Source organism: Polypterus senegalus, chromosome 13 (genome assembly GCF_016835505.1).
Source record: "Polypterus senegalus isolate Bchr_013 chromosome 13, ASM1683550v1, whole genome shotgun sequence".
In the NCBI taxonomy this organism is placed as follows: Eukaryota; Metazoa; Chordata; class Cladistia; order Polypteriformes; family Polypteridae; genus Polypterus; species Polypterus senegalus.
This window is the reverse complement of record NC_053166.1, coordinates 3146810-3171677: the sequence shown is the minus strand read 5'-3', so window position 1 is coordinate 3171677 and position 24868 is coordinate 3146810. Positions and strand designations below refer to the sequence as shown.

Genomic DNA, 24868 nt, shown 5'->3' with positions numbered 1-24868 from the left:
TTATCGCTGGACCCTTGAATAGCCTCTCTGTTATTTATTTGGGGGCTTTGGGGGGGCTGCTGCACCCTCGTCTCAGCTGAGCGACCCCAGACAGCATGTGCCCGTCTCCTTCCTCTTACTGTTGTCACTGGACATTTTCATTTTCCTTGAGGGTCCACAGGGGGCACCACTGGCCATGTCGCCTTGTAGGGCAGAATCAAATGCGTCACCAAAGGTGACCAGAGAGCAAGAGGGACAGGTACTTTCACTTCAGAGCAGATACGGTGGGTGGGCTTTGGCTTGCGGTTCACACTGAAAGGCGCTATATACAGATAAAGATTTTAAAGAGCGGCATCAATGAGTCGCTCAAAAATAAAAGCTTTCCTGGTGGGCATACCAGCCCTTCACCCCAAATGGTGTGGAGTGGAAAGTGATCAGACCGGACAGCAATAGGCTGCACCACAGGAGGAGCTGTTGTTTGATATAGCGCCTTTCAGCACAGGAACACACAGCATATGGACGACTGTGCCACTAGGGGGGCAGCACCTCACAATCAGGAGCGAGGACCGCCACAGCCGAGAGGGACACCGAGGGTCCTGTGCCGGAGCGGGATGGTCATCAATAAACACGCAGCACCACAAGGCCGGCTTCTTACAATCCTTTTATTTCTTTATTTGTGCTGCCCATGACCGCCTTTCGTCATCCGTCCAGCAGGGGGCAGCAGCGCGCCCAATCAGCCCTTCCTCACGAGCCTCCAGAGCCCTGCGGATTCAGAGAGCAGAAATCAAAGGGGGCCGATTATCAGCAAGGCCGAAGAGCAGTCGCTGTCTGGCCAAGAGAGACGAGTGACCGATGACTGTGAATGCAGCCGAGGAGGACCCTCAGGACAGCAATGGCAACAGAGCCCAGTTAACGATGTACTCACCGTGTCTGGACCCGCGTTGTCCACGGCTGACCTTGGAGATGTCTGAAATAAAGTGGACGCAGTTAGCACCACCGTCACATAACGGTCAGCTGCAGGACCCTCAGGGTCACAGGTACTCACCCTTGGGTTGGTCTTCATCCGAGATCAAAGTGGCATCCAGGCCTGTGGAAAGTGGACAGAATCAGAGCTTCATGAGGACAACGCCACAGGTGGGCGCTGATCCAGGTGGTGACCTTCACTGTTAGTGTGGCCAACGTGCAGGAGAAATGAGGGACTTGAAAGAGCCTCTCACTGTCGGCCCCCATTGATCCTTATCCTTCTCAGTGCCCCCTCACACTTGTCCTCCTTGTCTCCCCACCCAAAACCCAGCATGAAGAGTCCAGAGAGGCCCTCCAGCAGTCAGGTCAAAAGACCCCCTACCTTCAGAGTGGGTGGTGGTCGGGCAGAGCTGTGCAGACAGCAAGACCAGCATGAGGAGCAGCAGTGGGACACGTGGCATCGTCATGGAGGCTCGGGTGGTGTCCTCTGTGGTGGCCTTGTCGTCCCTGGTGTCACTCTCCTCACAAAGCCTCCCTTTGTTCTTCCTGCTATCTCATGATGTCGCAAGGCTGCAGGTGACGGTGACACGCAGCAGACCAACCGGTCGGGTGACTCTGGCAGGCCCAGCTGGCACCCACTTTAGAGCTCAGGCAGGGCATGTCATGACCGGTGGGCATAGTGAGGGTGCACTAACTGCAGTGGCATTTCTAAAGTGTAATAATTGTGTACTTTCACATCCCAGAATGCACTGCCTGAGCTCTCACGGGTGCTGGTCTGCGCCCATGTGTTGCCACACAAAGTGAATGCCCACATACGGGCACTTTGTGTCTGACCCAGGACCACACAGAGGACTCGAGTAGCCCGTGTTTTATATATAGCGCCTTTATTTATCTTTCCAGCCTCTGCCTACACTCTCCTGGCATTGCAGGGCGGGTCGGCGTTTGCTTTCGCTGTCCGCTTCTCTTCACAAACGGCTGGGCAGCTGCTCCGACTGTGGCGAAGGCGGTGGCGGCAAAGGGACAGACACGCTCTCAGTCCAGGGAGTGGCCACGGCGGTGTTGTGCCCCCGATACTCAGCTCAGTGACCCGGGACTGCTCCTCTACCGGGAGGGACTCCGGCTTGCGCTCATCAGCCCCACCTGCAGGGGGAAGCACATCAACGTTAGGCAGCGGAGGGTCAATCCCGACTGCCCCCCCCCGCCCCGTCGGAAGGCCCACATACCGCCTGGACTCCGCTGACCGGTCACTGGCTGCCTCACCACCTCCGCCCGGCTCACCGCGGCTCCCTGAATCAACAGACAAGAAATGAGGCGGCGAACGCGGCTTTGGTCACTTCTGCCACGCGAGTCTCGCCGGGGGGCCTTACCGGGCTGCTCTGTGTGCCCTCGGGCGGTGCCCTTAGTGGCTCCCGCAGGCTGGGGGAAGCAGGCCGTCCATCCTCTCAAGTGCTGCAGGCCGTGGTCTGCATGTAAAGGAGGAAGACGCCTTTAGCAGAGGAAGACCACGGAGAAGACCACCTGCCTGACCGAGCATTCAGTTACCTGCTGGGGACGTCGTGCTCCATGGCCCAATGCCCGAGGGGCCCGAGGCCACCGGCACAGCCTGCTGTGTCACCTTCTCACCTGTACGAGACAAAGTACCCGTGGGCAGTGGTCCTGCGCTCCGGGAGACCACCCATCCCAGATATCTATTTGCCTTTTCAGACATGGAACCCTTACCTGTTCTCCCAGTCAGGCCGCTGGACTGGGGTGCACGTCTGGCTTTCTTTTGGGTGACAGTCATCAGATACTTTACCCACAGTTGTGGTGTGCCACTTGCACTCTGCCACTCGGGATAAACGCTGCCCGCTGAGCCACTAGCCTTCAATCAGAGAGAAAGAAGCAAAGTGAGAAATGGGCAGCGGGGGGCAGAGCAAGTCGAGGAGGGAGCAGACCTACCTGGCTGTCCAGTCTGTATGGGGAGCCCACAGGCTTCCTGGAGCGGCCCGCCTCTGCCCGCCGTGCCCCTGCATCTTGGAACACCACCCCCCTGCTCTGTAGGAGCGGCCGATCTGCGTGGAGCCACGACGACCACAATTCATTCTGCTTCGGGTGCCTCCTCTGGAGGGCTCTGTTTGAGGGCAAGGAGAGAGCTGGCGATGGGGCCTGGTGATGCCCATCTTCCTGTGGAGACCACACCCTCATGTCCTTGAAGTGTGCCAGCTTCTGGTCTTTTAGCTGGGCACTATGATCCTCTGAGCTTGGCTCTCCATCATCTGCAGGCTTCTTTGCGCTGATTCCGAAGGACTGAATGAGTAGGTTGGCATCTGCCATTGGTTCATTCAGCTTGAAGGTGCCAGTAGTTCTCCTTTCAGCTCTGGGCATTCTCTTCTAGGAAGGGACAGGAAAGTAAAAATGGGCGTTAGCCGGGCAGGCCAGTGTGGTTCATATGCCTGACAGACTGACGCCAGGCACCAAAGAGGTACAGCCGGAGTGACTGGCACAGGCGTAACCAGTGCCGTTATATCACAGAGCACTGAAGGCTGCGGACTGAGAATAACCCCCCTTACCGTTCGGCGTGGCACATCCGCTGGCAGAGGAGGAAGGGCGCAGATCAGCTCCTTAGTGCACACTTTCCTAAAAGAGGACACACAAATCTTGACATTTGGGGTTTCTGACCACTTGGACTGCTGACTGGCAGTTCAGCTTCCACAGCCTCCAGGTTCAAAGTGCCAGTCTAGTTAAGCTAACAGAGGAATCAGTGGGTGAGAAACAGAGAGCATACACACTCTGGGGTCTTCACCACAACAACAACACCAACCCATGCCAGGGGGACTCGCTCGCAACTCAGTGCCTTACCCGGGTTGTGAAGTGTGGACGGAGCTGGCATGGGGACCCGGGACCCATATCAGGACAGAGCTGGAGGGGCTGACGTCCTCGGAGGGCGGGTATCGCTGCACATCCACGCTGGGTTGAGACTGAAAGAAGAACAGAAGAGCATTAGGAGTGGCAGCCAGCGGCTGGTGACTTCACGCATTAGGATGTGACAGTGTCGTCACCCGAGATGGACCCTTCAGATACTAGATAATGGGACTAGGCGGTGTGCCCAGGTGCCAACAGTGCCAGTGCTTGGAAGTGTCACACACATTCGGTGTACGTGTCAATCCTGACTGCTGTTCTCACGCCCAACACCTGCTGACAGGGTCCGGCTGCCATCGTCTAACCCTCCCTGCTGGTTGTCACCAAGCAGTGCCTCAAGTGGGTACCTCAGTGTGACCAGGTTTGACAGGGCAGGTGCTTTAGTTGTCATTTAGACTACGTTGGCAGGGCTAATCACTTGGCACTGCTAAAAGTTACCACCCAGGTCCAATGCCCTCTTTCTACCGCTCCCCCTAATGACTCCACCGTGCACTGGCATGCTGATGATGACAGTTCTGCCATCACCGTGCTGTTCAGATGTGCCATCTGATGGTACCTCCGGCCATTACACGTGGGAGGTCACAATGCCACTGCCAGCACCGGGCTGCCCGTCACTTGGTAACGTTCGTGGCACTAACTGCAGCTGGGCAGGTCAGGGCTCAGGACCACCTCACCTCCTACCCTCCGATCCCAGGGTCAGCCTTTCTCTCTTTGTACCGCGTGGCCCACCAGGGGGCGTACTGCTCCCCAAACCCCGACACAGAGTTCAACACAACACTTTTATTCTTCAGTGGGGAGACGTTTCTCTGCTGCTCCCCACCTTACAGCGCAGTACAAACCCCAAATTTATCACAGCCCTCGTCTGTCTGTCTGTCTCTCAATTCTCCATTCCTCCTCCTCCTCTTCCTCGTAAGCTTTGTCCTCCACCACCCGACTCTGACTCCCTCATTTTATTGCACACCCACAAGTGCTCCAGGTGTTTCCCATGGAAACCCAACAGGGCTGCTCCAAACTACAAGTCCCAGCATGCCCTGCGGGAAGCCGTGGTGCTGTGGCAACCTCTAGCATCTCGGGGGAGATAATGTCCCAGACATGTTCTCTCCTTCCGACCCTTCCACTCGGCTGGCATCCTGGCCTGGTAATGGTCCTGGCCATCCATCACATTCCGTGTGCTCCATCGCCTCCTAATGGTAGCGCTCAGCACTACAGACAGGATCAGGCTCCCACAATCCAATGGACTAATCGCTAGATCTCTCCTCTGCCTCCAACACAGCCAAGCAGCAGATCCCCCTCGCCACCCTCTGTGAACTTAGCCACACTTTGCCTGCCTTCAGGTGGTCTGAGCTCTACTTCTACGGGGGATCCTACCGTGTGCCTTGGCAAGGAGAGATGTCAAGGGTACCCCAGTGCTGGGAAACAGAGAGGGTACACTCAACCCTAACCCTCACCCTAACCCTCTCCTCTCTCTGGATCATCATCTTGTGCTTGTAGGGTTTCTTCTCAGTCCGACCGCACTTTCTGTCCAATCAGGATGAGGCTGAGGCGTTGATCTGTGCGGACTGCTTGACTTCCAGCACTGGGGCCATCTTACAAATCCGTTAGTAGTTTCGACTTTCCAGAGTTGTCGGCCACACTTCCCGCTGCGTCTCTCTCCATAGCCGCCTGCCAGGAGGCGCATCAAGGCACTAATGTCCCGTGTGAAGTGACACGGTTAGGAGGCACTCCCACTCCCAATCAGGCCTCATGCCTCTTCTTGACACGTCACGTATTTTACGTAAAGGTCTACACTTCCTGTTTTCAGTGGGCACACGACACACGAAAGTGGCCAGGCCCCCCATTGCACAAGAACCCGCCGGTTCCTTTAAAAATGAGTTCCCTGCGGTGGTAAAAAAGCCTCAGATCTGCCTGGCCACTTGACGAACATCCTACTCTGCTACCCACCGCGCAGCACGCGGGCACACGGACGCCACACTGACCTTAACGTTAGTCTGGCCAAGGTTCCATTTTCTGTGGGACAGGATATGTGGCGAGTTGAACCCAGGAAACCAGACACTTTCACTTCTGTAGGGCCAAAAGAACAGATGAATAAGCAGAATGGCAGGCCTAAACTGGGGGGAGTCCGCTCGTTCTGCCCCGAGCTCGTCGTCCCAAACTGCTGAGGACGTTCTTGTGGTTTCCGTTGTACCTGCCAGAGACAAGAAGGGCTCTGGGGATGGCAGGTTACCAAAGCGGAAATGAGCCACAGATGTCACAATACCAGCAGACCCCCCACTACCATTTTGCTCTCAGTCAACTGAGACGGACTCCAGCCCACCCAGCTGTGGCAGGCACTTCAAGCCTTTATGGAGCCATTTATTGGACCCCAGACGTAGGCATCAGGGCCAAATGCCCTAAATTCGGGACAGGATCATTTCATTAGGGTCCGGGCGAGTTCCTTCTGTCCCAGTCAAGTTGATCTTTCACATTGGCCCCCCTACTAGCAGATGGGAATGCAAAGGGACTCGCCCAGGGTGGCACCGAGTTGGTGACCTTGTGTGCCTCGTCCAGCTCCTTAGCTATAAGACGTCTCCCTAAACACACACGAGGAGGCTCACCTGTCGCTGGCCGTGTGATCTTTGGGTTGAGCTGGCAGCGACTCAGCAGTCCATGAAGTCATCGCTCTGGTGGAGCAGCCAAGCACGTCATTCCCGATGTTCAAGATTTTCAGAGTGGGCAAAGGATCTGTGCAAATGAGAGTGGAAAGCCATTCAGATAACAACATTTAATGCCAACTGCCATAAAACAGAGGGGTGAGGAGAGCAAGTCTTTGACTGGTAAGTGAGGGTGTGCCAAGAGCACCCGTCACTCCTGTGCCACCACCAAACTCCCAGACAGTACGTGCAGTTACAGGATGGGCCCATCTCCTCTTCTTTAGACTCTGGCTGTGCCCACCCGTGAGGAGGTCCTCACATGATCCTGTGTATCACATGACCGCTCTCACCTCCTTTGGCTTCTTTCAGCTCCTGGTGGGCCGCTTTAGGTGTCCTGTACCGCGGTGCCCCTCTTTCAATGCGCCTCATTGCCTCCCAGCAGGACGGGTGCTGGCACAGAGCCAGGAAGCAACACGTTTCATCTACGATCCGCTCGCCTGGGCTCTTCATCGTTGCTACATGTAAAGACAGCACGTTGGACATTTTAAAATACGAGGCGAAAAGGACAAAGCACAGCAAATCTGAACGAGAACTCCACCTGACTGCACTGCTCTGTCATGCCCAACGCCCTCACTGCCATCTCATACCATCCTGGCACATGTGAATTATAAAGACTGATGTGCCAGGGTCAGCTTTACAGACTATAGCTCACTGCTGGACCACCAGAGCCCTCAATTTAGGACTCAGTGCCACGCTCTCTGGAACTGGACTTTCTAATTGGCAGACCTCACCATATATGGACTGCAGCTGTCCCTCAACATGGGCACTCCACTGGGTAGTGTGCCAAGCCCCGATGCTACATCTGTGAGGCCAAACACAGTGCCAGCACCTTGGTTAAATAGTTACTGCCACCAACAACAGTCTTTATTGCCCACCCTCTTGTTCATCCACAGGTCTATGCCCTCTGCAGGAGTGCCCTCTACATGTACAGGGTACTCATTGCTAAACAATTTAACTAACAGACACACATCACATCCCTCCTAGTTGGATGCAACTTAACCAGCCTTGCAGTTGGAGTAGCATTTCCCTTGTAAACATTTTTACTTAACAGTTTATACAAATACGTTATCTCTTTTACATATAATAGCGTCTAGGTGGTCTTATCAAACCTTGACCTTTTGGCAGGTTCTCTCCTACTCTCCTTTACTGCCCCACTCGTTTATCCACCGGTCTGCTCTCAAAGCAGGAGCGCCCTTTACATGTGCACAGTATTCGTTGTTAATCATTTATTAATCATAAATCACAGACGAGGCATGGTCTCAAGGCTAGGACCACCCTTGGACAGGCCGCCTGTCTGTCGCAGCCCCGACTTTGAGTTGGAAGTCAGCCGAACAGCCATACAGAGCGTGGGGATGTGACCGGTAAAAGACCACAATCATACGGTAACACGGTGGCCCGGCCACTCTGCCACACTGATGGCCAATCAATGTCATGGCGTGGCAGGGACTGGGGGGTCAGTCCAAAATGACAGTGCAGCTAAAACGAGCACTCAGCCCACCGAATGCAACCTCAATACGTCTCATTTGCTCATTCTCTCTTTCAACAAATCAATCGCGTATTTTCCTTAAAGTTTAAAATTACAACACGTTAAGTTTACTTGTGTCGCTCACCGCAGCTTCTCAGTCGCAGATTTCTGCGTCCCCGCCTTCGTCTCTCTGTTGCCAGGTAACGGGACGCTTCCCTCAAGCGCATTCTCCTGGCGGGTTATGGACTGCCCGCGGTGCAAGCTGGGAAATGTATTCATTTTGATGGAATAAAACGAAAAGCTAATTGAGGAGAACAGTCTCGAATAAACCGACTGAGCCTGGCAGAGGCCGTCGGGATGAAGAGCGCACAGAAATACAGCTCCTGCCCGAGAACGAACCGGAAGCCGAAACCACGGGTCAAGGGTAAGAGGTCAAAGGGCGAGGCGGCATATTTCATGCGCGCGGGTGCTTGAAAGCGGTGACGATAAGTTCGGAGCGGACAAAACAGCGCAGTGACCATGGCGGAGAGACCGGAGGACCTGAACCTGCCCAACGCGGTCGTCACGAGGATCATCAAGGAGGCGGTGAGGCTCAAGCGGAGCCAGCAAACATGGCTCGAACTCGGCGGGAGAGTCGGTAACAAGGCGGCGGGTTCTGAGTGGCAGAAATAATAAAAAGTTCTCGGTTAAAATCAACACGTTAACGTTCGATTTCACACATTACGGAAGTTTCGAGATGCTGGAATAATGTGGGCAAATTCTACTTTTACTTTGGGCTAAAACAATGCAGCGTAGTATTTTAATCTACTAAGTGATTCCCTATGAGAGAAAGCCCAGTGCCGAACATAGACCTGTTATAAAAATTAAAAAGTATTTATTTTAATGAAGAGGCTCTGCCAAGCGCGGCGTATCCACCGTAAAGGTGCCACGAGAACACGTTTATGAAAAGTCGTGTTATTTCGTGTAAAGGTGAATGTGGTAAATGGAATGAACGGACGTGGGGGGCAAAAGAAAATGTTAAGTTTGAGATCTAAACTCGACCCGTAAGCGCATAACTGGTGCGAAATGACAAGACCTCCGCCGATAACAACACCATTTTACTTCAGTAGCACGTTTTATACAAAGAGTAGACCCCTCAAAGTGGTGCCCATTCGGTGAACTTCTGGATGCGCCTGCAGTGGCCGCCATTTCAGCAGCTAACGCAGCCCCCTATCGTCCGGTAGACCCCCGCAAAGTCTTTCCTGATCTGGTCAGCGACCCTCCCAGACTGCACTCAGTCGTGCTGAACCGGGGCTGGCAGATGCCAGCCTACATGGATGGGGGTGTCATGACGAGCTGAGAAACCGCAAACCCTGGCCCATCCCAAAGTTCAGCGGTGGTCTTGCCATGCTGCATACGACCTCTGCTTGTGCTGTTGACTGGTTGAGACGAGATGGCTGCATCGACCTGACTCTGACAGTAACCTGAAACATACTGTGTAGATGGAGGAGTCTTTAGGACCCGTTTAAACAAATGAACAGCACAACTGTGACATGTGACAAAGGCTCCAGCATTAAGTGGGTTTAGAAAATGGAAAGGTCTCAGTAGGGCATCATGAACTGGGAATACGAGTCATTAAATGTGTCGCACCACTATATCTGGTTTTGGTAATATATATTTGTCTGTGTGTTTAATTATATCCACATTTATTTATTTCAGTGTCCCCCACAACATGAAACCAGCCCTGAAATGACAACTTTAACTCCTCAAAGCTGTGACGGGTGGCGAATGCCAGGCTTTGAGGGCTGCAGCGGCTCCAGGTTTTCATTCTTACCATCTTCTTAATTAGTGACCAGTTTCTGCTGCTGATGACTTCTTTTAATTCAATTCACTTCACTCCGGCCCCATAGTTGTTTCTTTTTCTTTAATTAGCAGCCAAACAATAAAGGGACACACAACAAGCCACCACATGACCAGCTCCGCTGTGCCCATCACACAGTATCTGAAATTAGAGAAGTGATGGCCTTGGTGTGGCTGATCTCTCAGGTCACCCAAACATTGTGACATTGGGACTCTTAGAAAGAAGAGAAAAACAACAAGGGTGGCAGGATGAGAGCCGCAAGAAGCCATGGAGTTAAATAACGGGCTTAATTAACAGCGAGAATCGGCTTCTCGTTAAGAGAGCGATTGGAGTCTGAAGCCCCAGTCTAGCTGCTCATCTGTCGTCTCGTTTCACATCTCATTTCTGCTTGGCTGTCATTTAATGAAGAAAAGGGCCAAACTCTTCTAACAGGGCCATTAAAGTGAATTGGCAGGGAAATCTGGGCACTGATTAGGAAAAGAGTGAGAATGAAAACCTGCAGCCACTGCGGCCCTCCAGGCCTGGCGTTCGCCACCCCTGCTTTCTGCCTGGTGAGCCGTTGATAAACCTTCGGCCATCAAGTGCCACATTTTCAGCGGAGCCCTCAGCCGTGGACGCCTAAGGATGAGCCCAGAGTTTCCTGAATTAAAGTTGCTGCCTTGCACAGGAGTTTTGGCCAACTTGTCTGTGTGTTTATGTCCGAGGGGCACAGTCGCAGCTTTGAGCGCTCGCAGGAGCCACAGGATGACCAAGTCGGGCAAAGTGCGTTTGTCCACTCGGCAGACGATTCACCAGTCCGATGTCGGGACTCGCTCGAGTCTGCCGTCTCACGTTTGACGGGCTAAAGTGGCAGCTTTCATTTCAGGGCAATGCGGTGTCACTTAAATGAGAAAATATTAAATGCATAAAGCAATAGGCCACAAATACCGGGATACGTTTAAACTCTTCGGTTTTCTTTTCATGTTATGTACTTGTCACCTTTAACGAGGCTTTTATTTGGGTGTTTATTTTGTCCAAAACATTACTGCTTATGTATATAAAAACTGCGGAAATCGGGCACTAAAGTCCAATGTAGTACGGAAAAGACAAAAAGAAATCCCAGGATCCTTCAAACAAAACCCAGAAATCCTCAAATAACAGACGGGAGGTTCGCAGCTTTGGATTAACTCGAGTCGTTCTGCTCGCTAAACTCGCTAAAGGCCTGGCTGCTCGGCTCCATCCACGCGGGCCTCGGCGGCAGCAGGTTTTGTTTCATCCACTTCTGGACGTTAATTGGACTCTGATGTTAAGGCGACAGTAAGAGCTTATTTCTGTCTGTCTGTCTGTCTGTCTGTCTGTCAGTCAAATCACAACAGTCGGGATTCACTTTTTAAAGGAATTTAACTAATTTCTCTCTCTCTCTCTCTCTGCCCACGTAGTGGTGACGCAGGACAGCGAGGAGGGTCCTGCCCGGCTCCCCACTCCTGACGTCACACTTCTCACTCCCCTCGGCCCGCAGCCCCTCTCTCAGATTTGCTCAAATAAATCTGTGCTGCAAGAGAACTGTGATACTTGGCATGAAGAGAGAAGTCACAAAATCAGCCGGAATGTTCAAGCAAATTCTAGAAAAAAAAAATCGGATCTCTAAATCAGTTAAGTAGTTCTCGTGAAAAGCAGACAGACGTTGGATTTTATATATTGAATAATACATCTATCTCGATATCTACAGGGCGTGTACAGCTGCCCGAACCCCGATACACACAGACGGGGCACAACGCCCAGTTTCTTTACAATAACCAACCCTCTGTGCGCACATCACCAACACAACAGTCCCTTCATGCTGCCAGTCGTCCTCCTCAGGCTTTGTCCCTGAGATGTGCCAGCTGTCCCCTTTTCTAGCACACCCAGAAGTGCTTCTGGATATGGATATCTACATACATACTAGGGCATGGCCTGCACTATGTGCCAGTCACTTTGTCTCTGCCACTCACATTGTGAAGAGGAGGGCTGATCGCACCCCAAGGAGACGCGGCCGCTCCTCCTAAACCCCCTCATACGGTGGGAAACACACATTTGACCAATCAGCTGCTGCCGTGTGATCAGCTTCATCCCGTGCGGCCTCTACAGCAGCTGTCCTACTCTTTGTCTTTTATTTCCAGCACCAGGTGTGGTCACAAAGTCTCATCTCGCAGGACGCGAGTTCTTGATATTTTAGTTTAGAATTTAAAAACAGGGTAAGAATCTGAAAATCTAACAACATCACGTTCAAGTTTGAGAAATTCTGAAAAGAGTGACACCAAATAAATAAGTGTGTGCGTGTGTGTTTTAAAATAAGGCCGATTTAAAGCGTGACAAAGAGTGTGACACCAAATCGTTGCACTTCTAGGCTTAGGAATTTCTATCTAAATAACAGTAACGGCAGACGCACTGCACGATGTACACCTGACTTCACCTGGCTTGTAGTCTTTCTTTCTTTCTTTCTTTGTACGTTTAGCGTTCGTTTGCTCAGAGGTTGACGCGCTTGTTCCTTCCTGAGCAGCTCTTCTCTTCTCCACCTAGCAGCCTGCTGCTTCTCTTCTTTCGCTGGCATCATTTTGCGTTAAAACTGATGAAGTCAGCGTCTGTGTTGCGATTATTTGGTACGCATTCCTTAAGCTGGCACTCAAGTCTTCGGTCTGCCTCAAGAATGATTTACGATATGAAGAGGTAGGGGTAGGCATGAGAACGGCGCCCATACACGTGTGCCGCTCGGCCATTGGAGTTGATTCTAAACTACAATCAGAGGAATAGCCGTGGAGGTCAATCGTTTCCCCCCGAAAGCGGACAGTTGGCGTCCCGTAGTGCATGTGCACCACATTTCAGGTCAGTAAGTCAAACGGTCTGCGAGTGACGGCTGATTTAAAATCCTGGACAGAGAGCCGCGCCAGCGTATTAGAGGTGTCATTTATAAGATCTAAAGATCCAGATGGCTGTGCTGTAGATATTGTGAGCTGGCCGAGCACAGAACCCGAACAAACGAATATTTGGGCCCCCAGCGCCGTTCTATAAACTTAAGTGCCTTCTGGCAAAGGCAAGCGTAACCCCGCAGGGTACAAAACAGAAAGTAAACGTGCGCCGTAGGAACAATTGGTGGTCGTCCGTTGAGCTCTCGCTCTCTAAAAGACGGGCAGCCTGGCTCTTTAGAAGGGGGGGACCTGAAGAGGCGGAGCTCATTTGACTTCTCTGGGGGGTTTCTGGGAGCTGCGGGGGAGAAAGGAGACCCAGTTAGTGACGGTGCCCCGTCTCGCCCAGGCGGGTTACCTCGAATGTGCCAGCGAGGAGATCCTCGGACGTACGCAGTGACCGTGTAGGTCTTGTTAGTTTGAAAGTGCTCTTCTTAAAGCACCTGCCAAGCTCAAAGACCAAAGCGGTGGCCGTGCCCGTTATTTGTCACCTGTGTATGCCTGGCGTGTCCCTCACGAATGAGGCTTCACACTGAACTCCTGCTGTAATCCCCTGGCCTTGCTGCTCTCATCTTGCCGTTTTTATCGTGAGCCTTTTATTTCAGTTTGTCCATTTTCTGTATGTGTGCCCTGCGGCCACTGAAACTCGAGAACCGGTGGGCCGACTCTTTGGAAATTGGTGGCTGACTTTAGCGATTCCTCCCAAGAGGAGGCCCCTCGGTCACTCGATTGCTTAGCCGATGGCTCCGCTGTCCCAGTGTGTCCTCAGGTTTCCAGTCCTTCCGCTTGTTCCCAAGTCCCTCAGCTCTTCCGTCTCGAGTGCCCTTGAATTGAATTTGAATTTCCAGTTCATTTTGTGTTGATGAGGTGATGCAGGATGAAACTTGAATAAGAGACGAGTAGGAATTGCGAGAGAGACAGACGCCCTACGGCTGCTGCTCCTCTTCTTCACTGGGCGTCCTTTAAATGCTGCCGTTCGTTTTGGACGTTACGCTGGCTAGTCGTGTCAATAATAACCCCGTAAAATGTCGGTGATGGCTGGCAAAGCAAACTCGGGGTCTGGAAAACGAAATAATATTTAACAGCTCATGTAGTGTGGAGGCTCAGTGATAACCCAATCAAACGTCTTAACGCAGTTAAATAAAAATAAAAAATATAGACGGCAAGTAAATTGGGGGACCAGCAGGTTTGATTATGAGCAGCATAACCCACGAGACCCCCAGGGGGCTACAAATAGCATCGGCTGGTGGTCATACGGCTGCTGAGTCTTCACAAAAGGAAGGGGCGATTGGACAGAAGGGAGACCCCCGGCCCTTGAGAAGGAGCAGAGCAGTAAAAGCGCGAGAGCCAAATATCGGACACTTGAGCTCGACTGGCACTAACTAAGCTTGTCTTTGAGGCACAAGTCCAGTAGCCGCCCACTTGAGACCCCCCTGTATGCACCTCTCCTAAATGGGGGGCCGGCGCTTGCAACCTCTTTCTTACTGTGGCTAAAGCAGAGCCATTTTTGTTTTGTCTTGTCTCCTTTTTTTCTTTGCCCAGCAGCCAATCCAAGGTGTGCCCATTTGACCCGCTAAGGTGCTCACATTGGTGCCCACCTGTCTGTTAGAAGCAATGGGGTTTAATAAAATAGTTGAACAAAAGTGAAGGTGTGGGCAGCCTTGGTCAGCTCTGTGCCAGCAGGCGTGTGGCTGGTGGTCTCGGTGGTCTCAGAGTGAACAAAAGCCAACCGTTTTGAATCGAGGGCCTCGACTTAAGGAAGTGGCGGCTCGTTCCTTTGATCCCGTGTCCTGTAGACAGATGTGAGTCCAGGGCTGGCCTGAGGGTCTCGTATCTCTGAGGGTCTCGTGTGCCCAGGGCTATGTTGGACTCCAGCAGGCAGCTCATGACGGGCACATGAGGAACATGAACTGTCCTGATATTAAAACCTGAGCACCGACTAATCCATTGAGGTCATTGCTTTGTAAAAATGAAACCAGGAAAGGGGGCTTTGGGGGTATGGGTGGGGGGGGGACGTCATCGAAGCTCCTTTTGTGCACGAATGGAACTGAGGAATAAACCGTGAAGCGCCTCAAAGCTATGACAATCGTTAAAGCTGTTGTGTGCCTCTGCAAGAGAAACTCCTCCTGCCATGAGAGGGGGGCAAAGGGGCACCAGGTCCGGTAGTTTAGATTTTATGCCAAAAGTGAGTATAATTTGGGGGGGTTTGGTGCCCCAGAGGCATGCATACTTGGGGGTGGTCCCTAGTGCCAATTCTAAACTTCTGTTTGGCACACTTGTCCCTGTGCCCTTGTGCTTGGCTGTTGGGGACCCCTTACCAGACTGACGAGAGGCTCGGGCAGCTGGTCTGATGAAGCCCCCACTAGGGTGGCCCCCCACCCAGTTGTCACGGCTTTAAGGCTCACTTGTCGTTTCTCTCTTTCTCTCCCCAGCTTCCTGAAGGTGTGAACATCTCCAAAGAGGCCCGCAGTGCCATCTCGAGGGCGGCCAGCGTCTTTGTCCTTTATGCCACATCATGGTGAGAAACGACATTTTGATAACGCAGAAGTCTTGTTTTAATATTGGGGTGACTGGCGTCGTGTCGGACATCTTGACCCACGAGACTCGCTGTGATAGAACGTTCAGGTAAAGGTGAGCTGGAGGATTAGGGCGAACACCTGCGCCAGGCCTGAAGGGTAGACATGGAGACTCCTTGAGTTTGTACCTGCGAAGGAGACGCCGCCATTGTAGGAACGCCACGCTGAAGGTGGCAGGCGCCTGACCTGTGTGACGAGTGTTGTGTTTGTGGGCAGTCATCAGTGTGACTGGCATTGGCTGATGGTGAGTAAATGAATAACACTAGGGATACAAGGTGGCACAGCCACCCAAATTAGTGACAGAGGCTCACTGCATGCACTGTGGCACATGTGACAGGCCACAGTTGCCCCCATTGAGGGCACAATTCACTCCTTGGCTTAGAATGGTGTGCTGGAAGTTGGGCCTGGTGTTGGGTGGGCCGCTGTTATCTCGTTTTTCCACATGTGTAAGTGGGGCACATGACAGGTCAGGTGGGCATGTCGGGACACCACAGAAAATGGATGTGTGCGGGTGCAGCCTTGCTTGTGCAGGGTCACTGCTTTAGGGACCAGGAGTGAGTGAGTGAGTGAGCCGAGTTGACTTGCCAGCGTGTTTATTATTTTATTAATTAGTAGCCGTGTCTTTTTATTACGTCGTGGTTTTAACCAAGAGAAACGTTCACCACATTTTGGGAGATGGCGGATATTAAAAATAGTGGAGGCCTAAAGACTTTTAGAGGGGCGACATCTGGAGTGACATTGTGGGCATAAGCGGCAGCACCCTCAGTGTTACTAATGGGTGCCCCCTGTGTATCTCGCAACCTGACCGAGCAGAACCTGAGTTGCCCCCCGAGTACCAGACGTCACCCTGTAGATCACGATGGCTGGCGTGTGATGTCATACTGTGAGGGTGGAGTCACCTGGGGCCCTGGCTCATCTCGCGGGTTTTGCTGCCCTCTGGTGGCTAACATTGAACAGTACAGTCGTGGCCCAAAGTTCTGAGAAGGACCCCCGGTGCTGGTGCTTCAGTGTGTTTAGATCTTTCTGTCAGATGTGTCTCTGAAGTAGAAGACTGCCAACCCCACTTTAAGAGGGGTACACGTGAGGTACGGGCAGCCGTCTGCATGGCAGGAAACACCAAAAAGAAAAGTGAAAAACAAACTGCCTGGCAGCACTGTGCCCAAGATAAAGGGGTCAGGCCTGCACGTTAGAGGCCCACGTCGCGCTTTTACTAACTGAAGTGCTAAATGAGCGACTAACTTCACATGGGCCACCAAAAAACGACGCCTGGCGTGACAATCTGCTGTTTAAAAATCGGGCCCAGTGACCTGCGAGGTCTTCAGCTGCGACACTCGATGCCATGGAGCGAGAAGGTTAAAGTCGCTGTTCGGAGTTAATGAAGCGTCGAGAGTTCTGAGAAGGACCCCAGCGCTGGCGTCCAGAGAGTCTGCTGCTTCAGGGGCCTCACGCCGTGCGTAGAACTCAAACATGGCGGGAGCACAAAAGCCGAAATGTGCTTACGCACAGAAAAATCAAGACGCAGGAATCTGTGCGAACTCCAACTTCCACGTTCTCCCGTTACATAAATCCCAATCAGCGTGAAAACTAACCCTCGTGCTCGCGCATTATGTCCCGCCCCAAATCCTCCCAGAATTACGCCTATTTGAATATGCAAATCAATATAAATCACCCTTAAGCTCCGCCTTCTGTGAAAAGACAATGGGAAAAGCACGGGGAATATAAGAATTTCAGCGAATACCAAGTGGAGGCAAAAGAAAAACATACAATTTGTTCAAATAAACTGTGGAATAATCAACAAAAGGAAGTTGATCGAGTGGCATAGCGTGTTGGAGAAACTTGAAAGCTCACATCCACAAAATCGCACAGTGCCGGAAATAAAGAAGTCACGTATCAAAGTCGCCATGAAAAGAAGAGTTGTAGCCCACTGTCTGAGTGTCATATGAAAGTTTATTAGAGTACAGAGAAAAAAGGCACACGGTGGGGAAAAAGCACAAAATGTCAACTTCAATCTCGACATTTCCACTTTAATCACGTATCTTATTTTGTCATTAAAGTAGAACATCATAAACTTCATCTTAAAATCGTTTAATTAACCAGTTTCTCAAATCACATCGTAATTAAAGTCGCACGTTAAATGCTTTGTTTTGTATTTGATCTTCTACTCGTATGTGATCTGTGTGTGTGAATCACTACTTGCTTCTTAAACCGGCTCTCTTCCTCCAACTGGTCACAGAGTCCATGACATTCGTGATATTACAGCTCTCTGAATAACTCAAATACTGAGATGTATACGTGATGTCATTTTCATGATGATAGGAGTTAAAGCACGTTATTAAACATGAGTTTCACTTCGATGAAATAATTTATTGCAGCAGTACAATCGGGGGCGGCTCTAGGCTTGTGGTGGCACTGGGCAGAGGAAGAATCGGTGGCTCCTTCGCCCACCAATGTCATGCCCGGTGGATGGCCATGTCCGTTGCAGACACTGATAGCCGCCTCGTGCTCATGACACAAACATTTATCTTTTGTCGAAATTTGTCGCTGTGTTTTTAGCTGTGTTGTTATTTTCTCTTTCTGTTTTATATTCAATATATTTGGCGTAGCCGTCACTGCAGTCCTTGCTTTTCTTTCCCCAAGTAACCGATCGCCACACAATCAGCTCTGTAATAGACGTTAAGCCATCTGTAAGCTTAGCGCCGATTCTTCAAAACGTTTAAAGAACATTGAAATATCTTCGTAGTACATGTTTAATTATTCTATCCTTCACGACACTCCCAGTGAAGAATATAGATTATTTAAATGAAGTTCAAGTTTTATCTGTATAATATAATCAACATATTTTTGCTGCATTTCATCTTAAAAATGATCTTGTCATCATATGTAAATACGCGCTTTATAAAGTGGCTCATGTTGTGAGATATTATAACTGTAGTGCAAGTTTACAGTGAGGTGATTGCACTTATAAGTCCTAACAGATCTACAAGGAGCAGTGATTGAGTGCGTTTAGAGTTCTTGGGTTTAAACTGTTTGTGAACCGCGAGGTCTGTACAGGAAAGGCTTTAAAACGTTTTGCAGTGGCTGAGACAGCGTGTCCTTGAAGCTGTATACCGATAATTCTCTTTCTGATCAGCTGCTGCTGTGATTCACACTCAGATACAGTGATATAAATACTCCGAGTGGTGCAGTGAGAGGAATATGGAAAAAGATGATCCGCTGTGGCAACTCCTAACGGGAGGAGCTGAAAGAAGAAGAAGAAGAAGAAGAAGAAGTGAGAGTAACAACGCTAAAGCAGTTCTGGTATTTGAATACTGTGGCTGTTCCCTGCTCCATTATATTGTTACAAGTTAATTACAATCAGATGCGTTACACTAATAAACAATATGCGGTTAGTTTCTGTGTATTTATAAAATAAAGAGTAACCACACTACAACAGTGGCACTGCTTTGACGCTGGGTGCTGCCAGTCTGCCAAACCGAGCGCAGAACTTGCGTACGCCAAGGCATGAGGTGCCATGTTAAAGTGCGCGGCTTCACGCCAAGTGTAGGTTTTATACATCGCGATGTGAACTTAGAAACGTTCTAACACAACATGTCTGCGTACGCACCGTTCATACGTGAGGCTCCTGGTCCTTCAGGTCCTCCTGTCCGACGTTTAAAGGCTTTGATTGACCGCGATGTGAAGTTTGTGTGGCACACAGTCGAGATTTGCAGTGTTGGCCCTTCTTTCTTTTTCAGTTCACCCTGGCAGGCTGGCTGTCCATCAACTTCTGGGCCCAACCCTGACTGATGGCCGCCGCCCATCCTTGCAGAATCCGAATTGGTGGGTTTTTGTTGGCCCACCCACCTTCTCAACGGGATGAAGATGTGGGGAGTTTCCTGGGTGTGGACCCCAAATGTCGATGTTTTGTCCCCCTGAGCCTCTTAGTTGTCACTTTTGCCTTCTGGCCCGGTGCCCCATCATGCTGGTCACCAAACTGTTCTTGGATGGTTGGGAGACGTTGCTCTCGGTTGATGTTTTGGTGCCAGTCTCTATTCCTGGCTGCTGTGTTCTTAGGCACAATTGTGAGCGAGCCCACGTGACACGAGTGGTCTCGGGATGCTGTACTGTTGGCACAGTGACACAGGACTGATGGTAGTGCCGCCCACCTTTTCTTTTTTTCCAGATGCCCCAGACCATCAGAAAGGGGATTCATCCGAGACAATGACTTCGACCCCAGCAGTCCAATCCCAGAATGCCAGTCTGTCCCTGATGGTGTCTTTGCTGCCCTTCTTGAGCCTCACCAGGCCAACCTCCAAAAGTCTTCACCTCCCTCACACCTGCCAGCTGCCATCCCTGAGCCAGTTCTGCCCTGGTGGCGCCCCCTCCTGATCCCAAGTCATGAATAAAGACTGGCACCAAAACATCGGAGAGAAACTTCTGCCAAATGGCATACGCTCATTTCACAAGTGTGCCCTCATTCATGTGATGCAGTTGGAGGGCACACGGTCTGCCCTGGCACTGCTGGGTGCCAGTCCTCACTCTTCTGCTCCCCATGGCCAGTTTAGAGTTAAAATGCCCTTTCTGTGATGAGGTGCCCACTCGGTGCCAGCTCTTGGTGTGGGCGCTCATTCTGAGAGACGCTACGTGAGACCACTGGGGGTGGCCTAGTGAATGACATGTCAGATTTGCTGACATCTCCACTTGGTTGGAGTGCCATGAAAGAGGAGCCCCTGAGCCTGAGGTGCCAACTTTCTCTCCGCTTGTTTTGCAGTGCCAATAACTTTGCCATGAAGGGCAAGAGGAAGACCCTGAGTGCAGGGGACGTCCTGACCGCCATGGAGGAGATGGAGTTCCAGAGATTCCTCCCACCATTGAGAGAAGCCCTAGAAGGTGAGTGAGCACCGTGTGGCCTGGTGGTCCGGGGGGGCATCTCGCTGCTCAGAGGGGCTTCACCTCAAAGACGTGGCCTCCTTCATGGGGGTCTTTATACTTTAGTGATTGTGATGTGAGGCCGAGACACGCAACTCCAACAAAACGAAGTCCTCTATGGGGGGCCGCACTGGTTGGCACTGCTGCCTTGCAGATCCTGACTCCCACCTGTATTGTCCTCTGCCAACTTGGGGGTCACCCACCGGTCTGTGTTAGTGGGCATGTCCAACTGCACCACCATCCCCAACACCGGTGAAGTCAGCGGAGGGCATCGCCAGACGTGTTGCTGTTCGCACCACCTATCCGGTTCTGAAGCAGGCCATTGTGCCAGGACTACAACACACTTTTGACTGGCATCTTGGCACTTTCTGCCCGTGTCCCACTCACTGGTACTGGTAGCTGTAGATGGTGGGGGTTGTGCAGGGGGCGATGCTGCTGACCCACCCGTGTGTTCCCGGTTCTCCCCGTGTCGGCCGATGCGGACCCCTGTAATGAGCCGCTGTTCACTGCCTGCTGCTGTCCCAACACCCGTATTGCTGGTGGTGGCAGAACGGCATGACGGTGGGTGCCAATGGCTGCCACCCCACAGGCTGCTGTTGAGCAGTTACTGTATGTGTGATGCCCACGCGCTGCCATTTTGAAGTGCCCATAGACAGGCTGGCGTCTGACGGCCCACTCTGCTCTTTGCCCGTCGTTCTCTTTACGGCTTCACTTTGCTTTTTGCCGACTTTTTGTATTTTTTGTCTGCGTCTGTTGGGCGTCCCCTGCTGTGCCCACGCCAGTCGTTTTCTGAGGCCATATCCTCTGCTTCACGGCATTGGGCTCATTGTGCCACCCAGCAGTAAAGCTCACGAACGGCCAGACCTGGCGGGGTCCTTGCGCAGGTGACAAGTGACAAATCATTTTTTTTTTTGCAGCGTACAAAAAGGGCCAGAAGGGTAAGAAGGAAGCCTCGGAGCTGAAGAGGAAAGACAAGGAAAAGAAAAGCGACGTGGAGGACAACGAGAGGAGCCGTGAGGAAGAGAACGAGGAAGAGGAGGAGGAGCGAATGGAGGAGGAGCAGAAGGAGGGAGACAATGACGAGGACGAGGAGGACATGGCCAACTGAGGAAGACGGGGCAGCAGATAAGCCCCAGACTGAGACTGCCGGCCCACCTGCCCAGGCCCCCTGGCATTGTGTTCTCTGTCCCCCGATCCTGGACGGGTGGCATTATTGGACTAGTGACTGTGCCACTGAGACCCCCCCCACTCTTTGAAAGCCCCCCGCTGTTGTTGTTCCCAGCAGCTTTAGTGAAGTAAATGCCAATTAGAAATGCTGCCCGCTGCTGCCCCCTCGTGTTGTTGTGTTCTCTCTGAATGGCCGGTGCCACTTCCTGTCGTGGCGGGAGACGTGGCTTCTTCCGCCTCATGTCCGCTTTTACCCACACAAGTAGCCCACCTTGAAAACTTAACAGTCTGGAGCGGTGGCCGTGACACTCAACTAGGGCAGGGGCATTTCATATGGTGCTAGCTGGCACAGGTGGCAGCCCCTAAGGATGAAAAGCACTGAAGGACCAGCCTCTGTGCCCACCTGGCCAGTTTGGGTTTGTTTAAATATGAGGCACACAGCCGCTTCCCCCAGTCCTGAATCAGTGTTGGCACATGCCAGCACCCACATCACAGCTTTGTTTTCAGTGCCCACGAGCTGCTGCCTCCATGAAATACTCAACGGGGTGGGGGAGGTGCACTGATGTCCCCAACTGTGGGTGGGCACACTGGCCATGCCCCAAGTTAACCATTTTGTTCTGCTAGATTTACACCTGGCACATATCACCCTGTGGAGGTTAGGCTGACCCTGTGGGCACCTGGACTTTATGGGGGCCCTCTCACTTTGCTCCCTGCCCAAGGTCATGCCCGTCTTGTAGACCCCGTGTTTTACATTTCCTCACCATTGACTGCATTTGGTGTGCTTCGCTGTGCCACCGCCAGCCAATGGCAGCAGAAATCGAGAAAAGCCCCTCCGAGTTTGGGGGACCCCCAAGGCAGCGAGCTGAGTTACGTCGCTTTACCTCAACTCTATTCTGCCACTCGGTTTGCTCTCCGCGTCCCCTGAAGGATTTAATGCCCCAAAGTGTTTGTTTTACTCACTGGCGTGATGCCACAAGGGGGTAACAAACGGTCTGATCTGACAAACCCCTCGAGCCACCCCACCATGTGGGTCAAGTAGGGCACAAGGTCGAGTGTTTGAATGAGGGGACATCCCTGCTGCCATCTGTCACTCACTTGAGTGCCATCAACACTGGCAGACTGGGCAACTGAAGATAAAAAATTTAAAATTCACCGACCAGCGAATCAGCAGAGCAGACCCCGGCCGTGTGAATGACTCGGTGGGCTCCTTTTCCAGATGCGCTTTACGTGACGACATCTTGGGGGAAAAAACCCACGTGGCACCGACTGGGTGACGCTGGGGGATTTTTTGAAGGACTCTTTGCTGTAGTGTTGGTCAGCGTAGACCCCCGCTACGTCAGACACGCCGTTGGCACCATGAAAACGTGAGACTTGCTGCGGGTGGGCTAACAACAGTCCTGGGGGCAAACGAAACGGAGAATGCCAAGAGGAGTGGGTATGGGGGGTAAATGCCACCTCACAGCATGAACAGCCACTCGAGTGGCAGACCTGCTGCTGTACTCGTGTGGAAATAAACTGGGAAAAGTGGAATGAAATGTCAACAATCGGGCAGAGTGCCTGCTGTATGCCCATCAAACTAAGGACTCGTGTGTGTCCTTTTGTGTCATGTGGCCCCCATGTCTGCTCCACTTGGCACTGTTTGGATACAATTAAGAGCACCAAGTGGGACAGGAGAGCATGGGACACATTCAACTGTCACCGTCACTTCTTCTTTCAGCTGCTCCCGTTAGGGGTCGCCACAGCGGATCATCTTCTTCCATATCTTCCTGTCCTCGTCATCTTGTTCTGTCACCCCCGTCACCTGCATGTCCTCTCTCAGCACATCCATAAACCTTCTCTTAGGCCTTCATCTACTCTTCCCTGGCAGCTCTACCCTTAGTGCCCTTCTCTCCTCTGCACAAACCATTGCCATCTTACTCGAGCGGACCCTCTAATGTCCTCCTTTCTAATCCTGTCCATCCTCGTCACACTCAGTGCAATTCTTAGCATCTTTAACTCTGCCACCTCCAGCACTGTCTCCTGTGCCACCATCTCCTGCCCATATAACACAGTTGGTCTCACTACCGTCCTGCAGACCTTCCCGGTCACTCTTGCTGATACCCGTCTTTCACCAATTACTCCTGACACTCTTCTCCACCCACTCCACCCTGCCTGTACTCTCTTCACTCCTCTTCTTCACTCCCCATTACTCTGTATTGTTGATCCCAAGTATTTAAACTCCTCCACCTTCATCAACTCTACCCCCTCATCCTCACCACTCCACTGACCTCCCTCTCATTCACACACATGTATTCTGTCTTGGTGGTCCTACTGACCTTCATTTCTCTCCTCTCATATCTCCACCTCTCCAGGGTCTCATCAACCTGCAGATCACAATGTCATCAGCAGACATCACAGTCTACGAGGACTCCTGTCTAATCTCGTCTGTCAGCCTGTCCATCACCTTTACAAATAACAAAGGGCTCAGAGCCGATCCCCGATGTAATGCCAGCTCCGCCACTCCTACCGCAGACCTCACCACGGTCACACTTCCCTCGTACATATCCTGTGCCACTCTTACTTACTTCTCTGCCACTCCTGACTTCCTCATCCAATACCACAGCTCCTCTCAGTCACCCTGTCATCTGCTTTCTGCAGGTCCACAAAGACACAATGCAACTCCTTCTGTTCTTCTCTAAACTTCTCCATCAACATCCTCAGAGCAGACATCTCATCTGTGGTTCTCTTTCTTGGCATGAAACCATCCTGCTGCTCAATATTGATCACCTACCTCACCTCTACTACTCTTTCCCATAACTTCATGCTGTGGCTCATCATTTTTTCCCCCTGTAGTTACTGCAGTCCTGCACATCCCCCTAATTCTTAAATATCAGCACCAGTACACTTCTTCTCCACTCCTCATCATCCTCTCACTTTCTAAGATTCCATTAAACTATCTGGTTAAAAACTCCACCACCATCTCTCCTAAACACCTCCATGCTTCCACAGGTATGTCATCTAGACCAACGGCCTTTCCATTCTTCATCCTCTTCATCGCTGTCCTTACTTCCTCCTTGCTAATCCATTGCACTTCCTGATTCACTATCTCCAAACCATCCAACCTCTTCTCTCCCTCGTTCTCTTCAATCATCAACCTCTCGTGTACTCTTTCCAGCTTCTCATCACACTCTTCCTCACTTATGAGTACATTTCCATCTTTATCCTTTATCACCCTAACCTGCTGCTCATCTTTCCCAGCTCGGCCCCTCTCTGTAGCCCACCGGTCCTTTTCTCCCTCCTTAGTGTCCAACCTCTCATACGCCTTCTCTTCAGCCTTCGCCACCTCTCTTCACCTTGTGCCTTATCTCCTGGTACTCTTGTCTACATCTCTGACCATCCTCTTCCTCTGTATACTCTCCTATTCCACCACGTTTCCTTTTCCTCCTTCATCTGTCCAGATGTCATGCCAAGTACCCTTACTA

At 51.7% G+C, this 24868-nt stretch overlaps 2 protein-coding genes across 3 annotated transcripts; one reads left to right on the top strand and one right to left on the bottom strand.

Moving 5' to 3' along the window:
• Window positions 1-622: 622 nt before the first annotated feature.
• LOC120542458 lies at window positions 623-8381 on the bottom strand. Of its 2 annotated transcripts, none has more exons than XM_039774953.1 (15): window positions 8141-8381; window positions 6821-6985; window positions 6435-6561; window positions 5817-5901; window positions 3781-3899; window positions 3492-3558; window positions 2881-3312; window positions 2662-2803; window positions 2485-2565; window positions 2310-2405; window positions 2166-2229; window positions 1325-2082; window positions 1025-1066; window positions 905-946; window positions 623-741 (listed from the first exon to the last, which is right to left on the bottom strand). In XM_039774953.1, exons 1-12 carry the CDS (start codon window positions 8220-8222, stop codon window positions 2073-2075), a joined length of 1470 nt encoding a protein of 489 aa, XP_039630887.1. In that variant the 5' UTR covers window positions 8223-8381; the 3' UTR covers window positions 623-741; window positions 905-946; window positions 1025-1066; window positions 1325-2072. The 2 variants fall into 2 exon arrangements, with proteins under 2 accessions (XP_039630887.1, XP_039630888.1); XM_039774954.1 differs by having other exon boundaries at window positions 8128-8200.
• Window positions 8382-8421: 40 nt separating this feature from the next.
• On the top strand, window positions 8422-23046 carry pole3 (polymerase (DNA directed), epsilon 3 (p17 subunit)). The gene is made up of 4 exons (XM_039774955.1): window positions 8422-8580; window positions 15189-15274; window positions 20083-20201; window positions 21158-23046. Exons 1-4 carry the CDS (start codon window positions 8515-8517, stop codon window positions 21346-21348), a joined length of 462 nt encoding a protein of 153 aa, XP_039630889.1. The 5' UTR covers window positions 8422-8514; the 3' UTR covers window positions 21349-23046.
• The last annotated feature ends 1822 nt before the right edge of the window (window positions 23047-24868 follow it).

What these genes read in the sequence shown, in the direction of transcription:
- LOC120542458 (XM_039774953.1), bottom strand. Translation starts at nt 8,222, where the DNA reads ATGCGCTTGAGGGAAGCGTCCCGTTACCTGGCAACAGAGAGACGAAGG. An exon ending in GATCACACGGCCAGCGACAG is followed by an intron (nt 5,902 to 6,434) that starts GTGAGCCTCCTC and finishes TTGGCCCTACAG; the next exon opens with AAGTGAAAGTGTCTGGTTTC. An exon ending in TTGGCCAGACTAACGTTAAG is followed by an intron (nt 3,900 to 5,816) that starts GTCAGTGTGGCG and finishes TTCTTCTTTCAG; the next exon opens with TCTCAACCCAGCGTGGATGT.
- pole3 (XM_039774955.1), top strand. Translation starts at nt 8,515, where the DNA reads ATGGCGGAGAGACCGGAGGACCTGAACCTGCCCAACGCGGTCGTCACG. An exon ending in GTCCTTTATGCCACATCATG is followed by an intron (nt 15,275 to 20,082) that starts GTGAGAAACGAC and finishes CTTGTTTTGCAG; the next exon opens with TGCCAATAACTTTGCCATGA. An exon ending in ATTGAGAGAAGCCCTAGAAG is followed by an intron (nt 20,202 to 21,157) that starts GTGAGTGAGCAC and finishes TTTTTTTTGCAG; the next exon opens with CGTACAAAAAGGGCCAGAAG.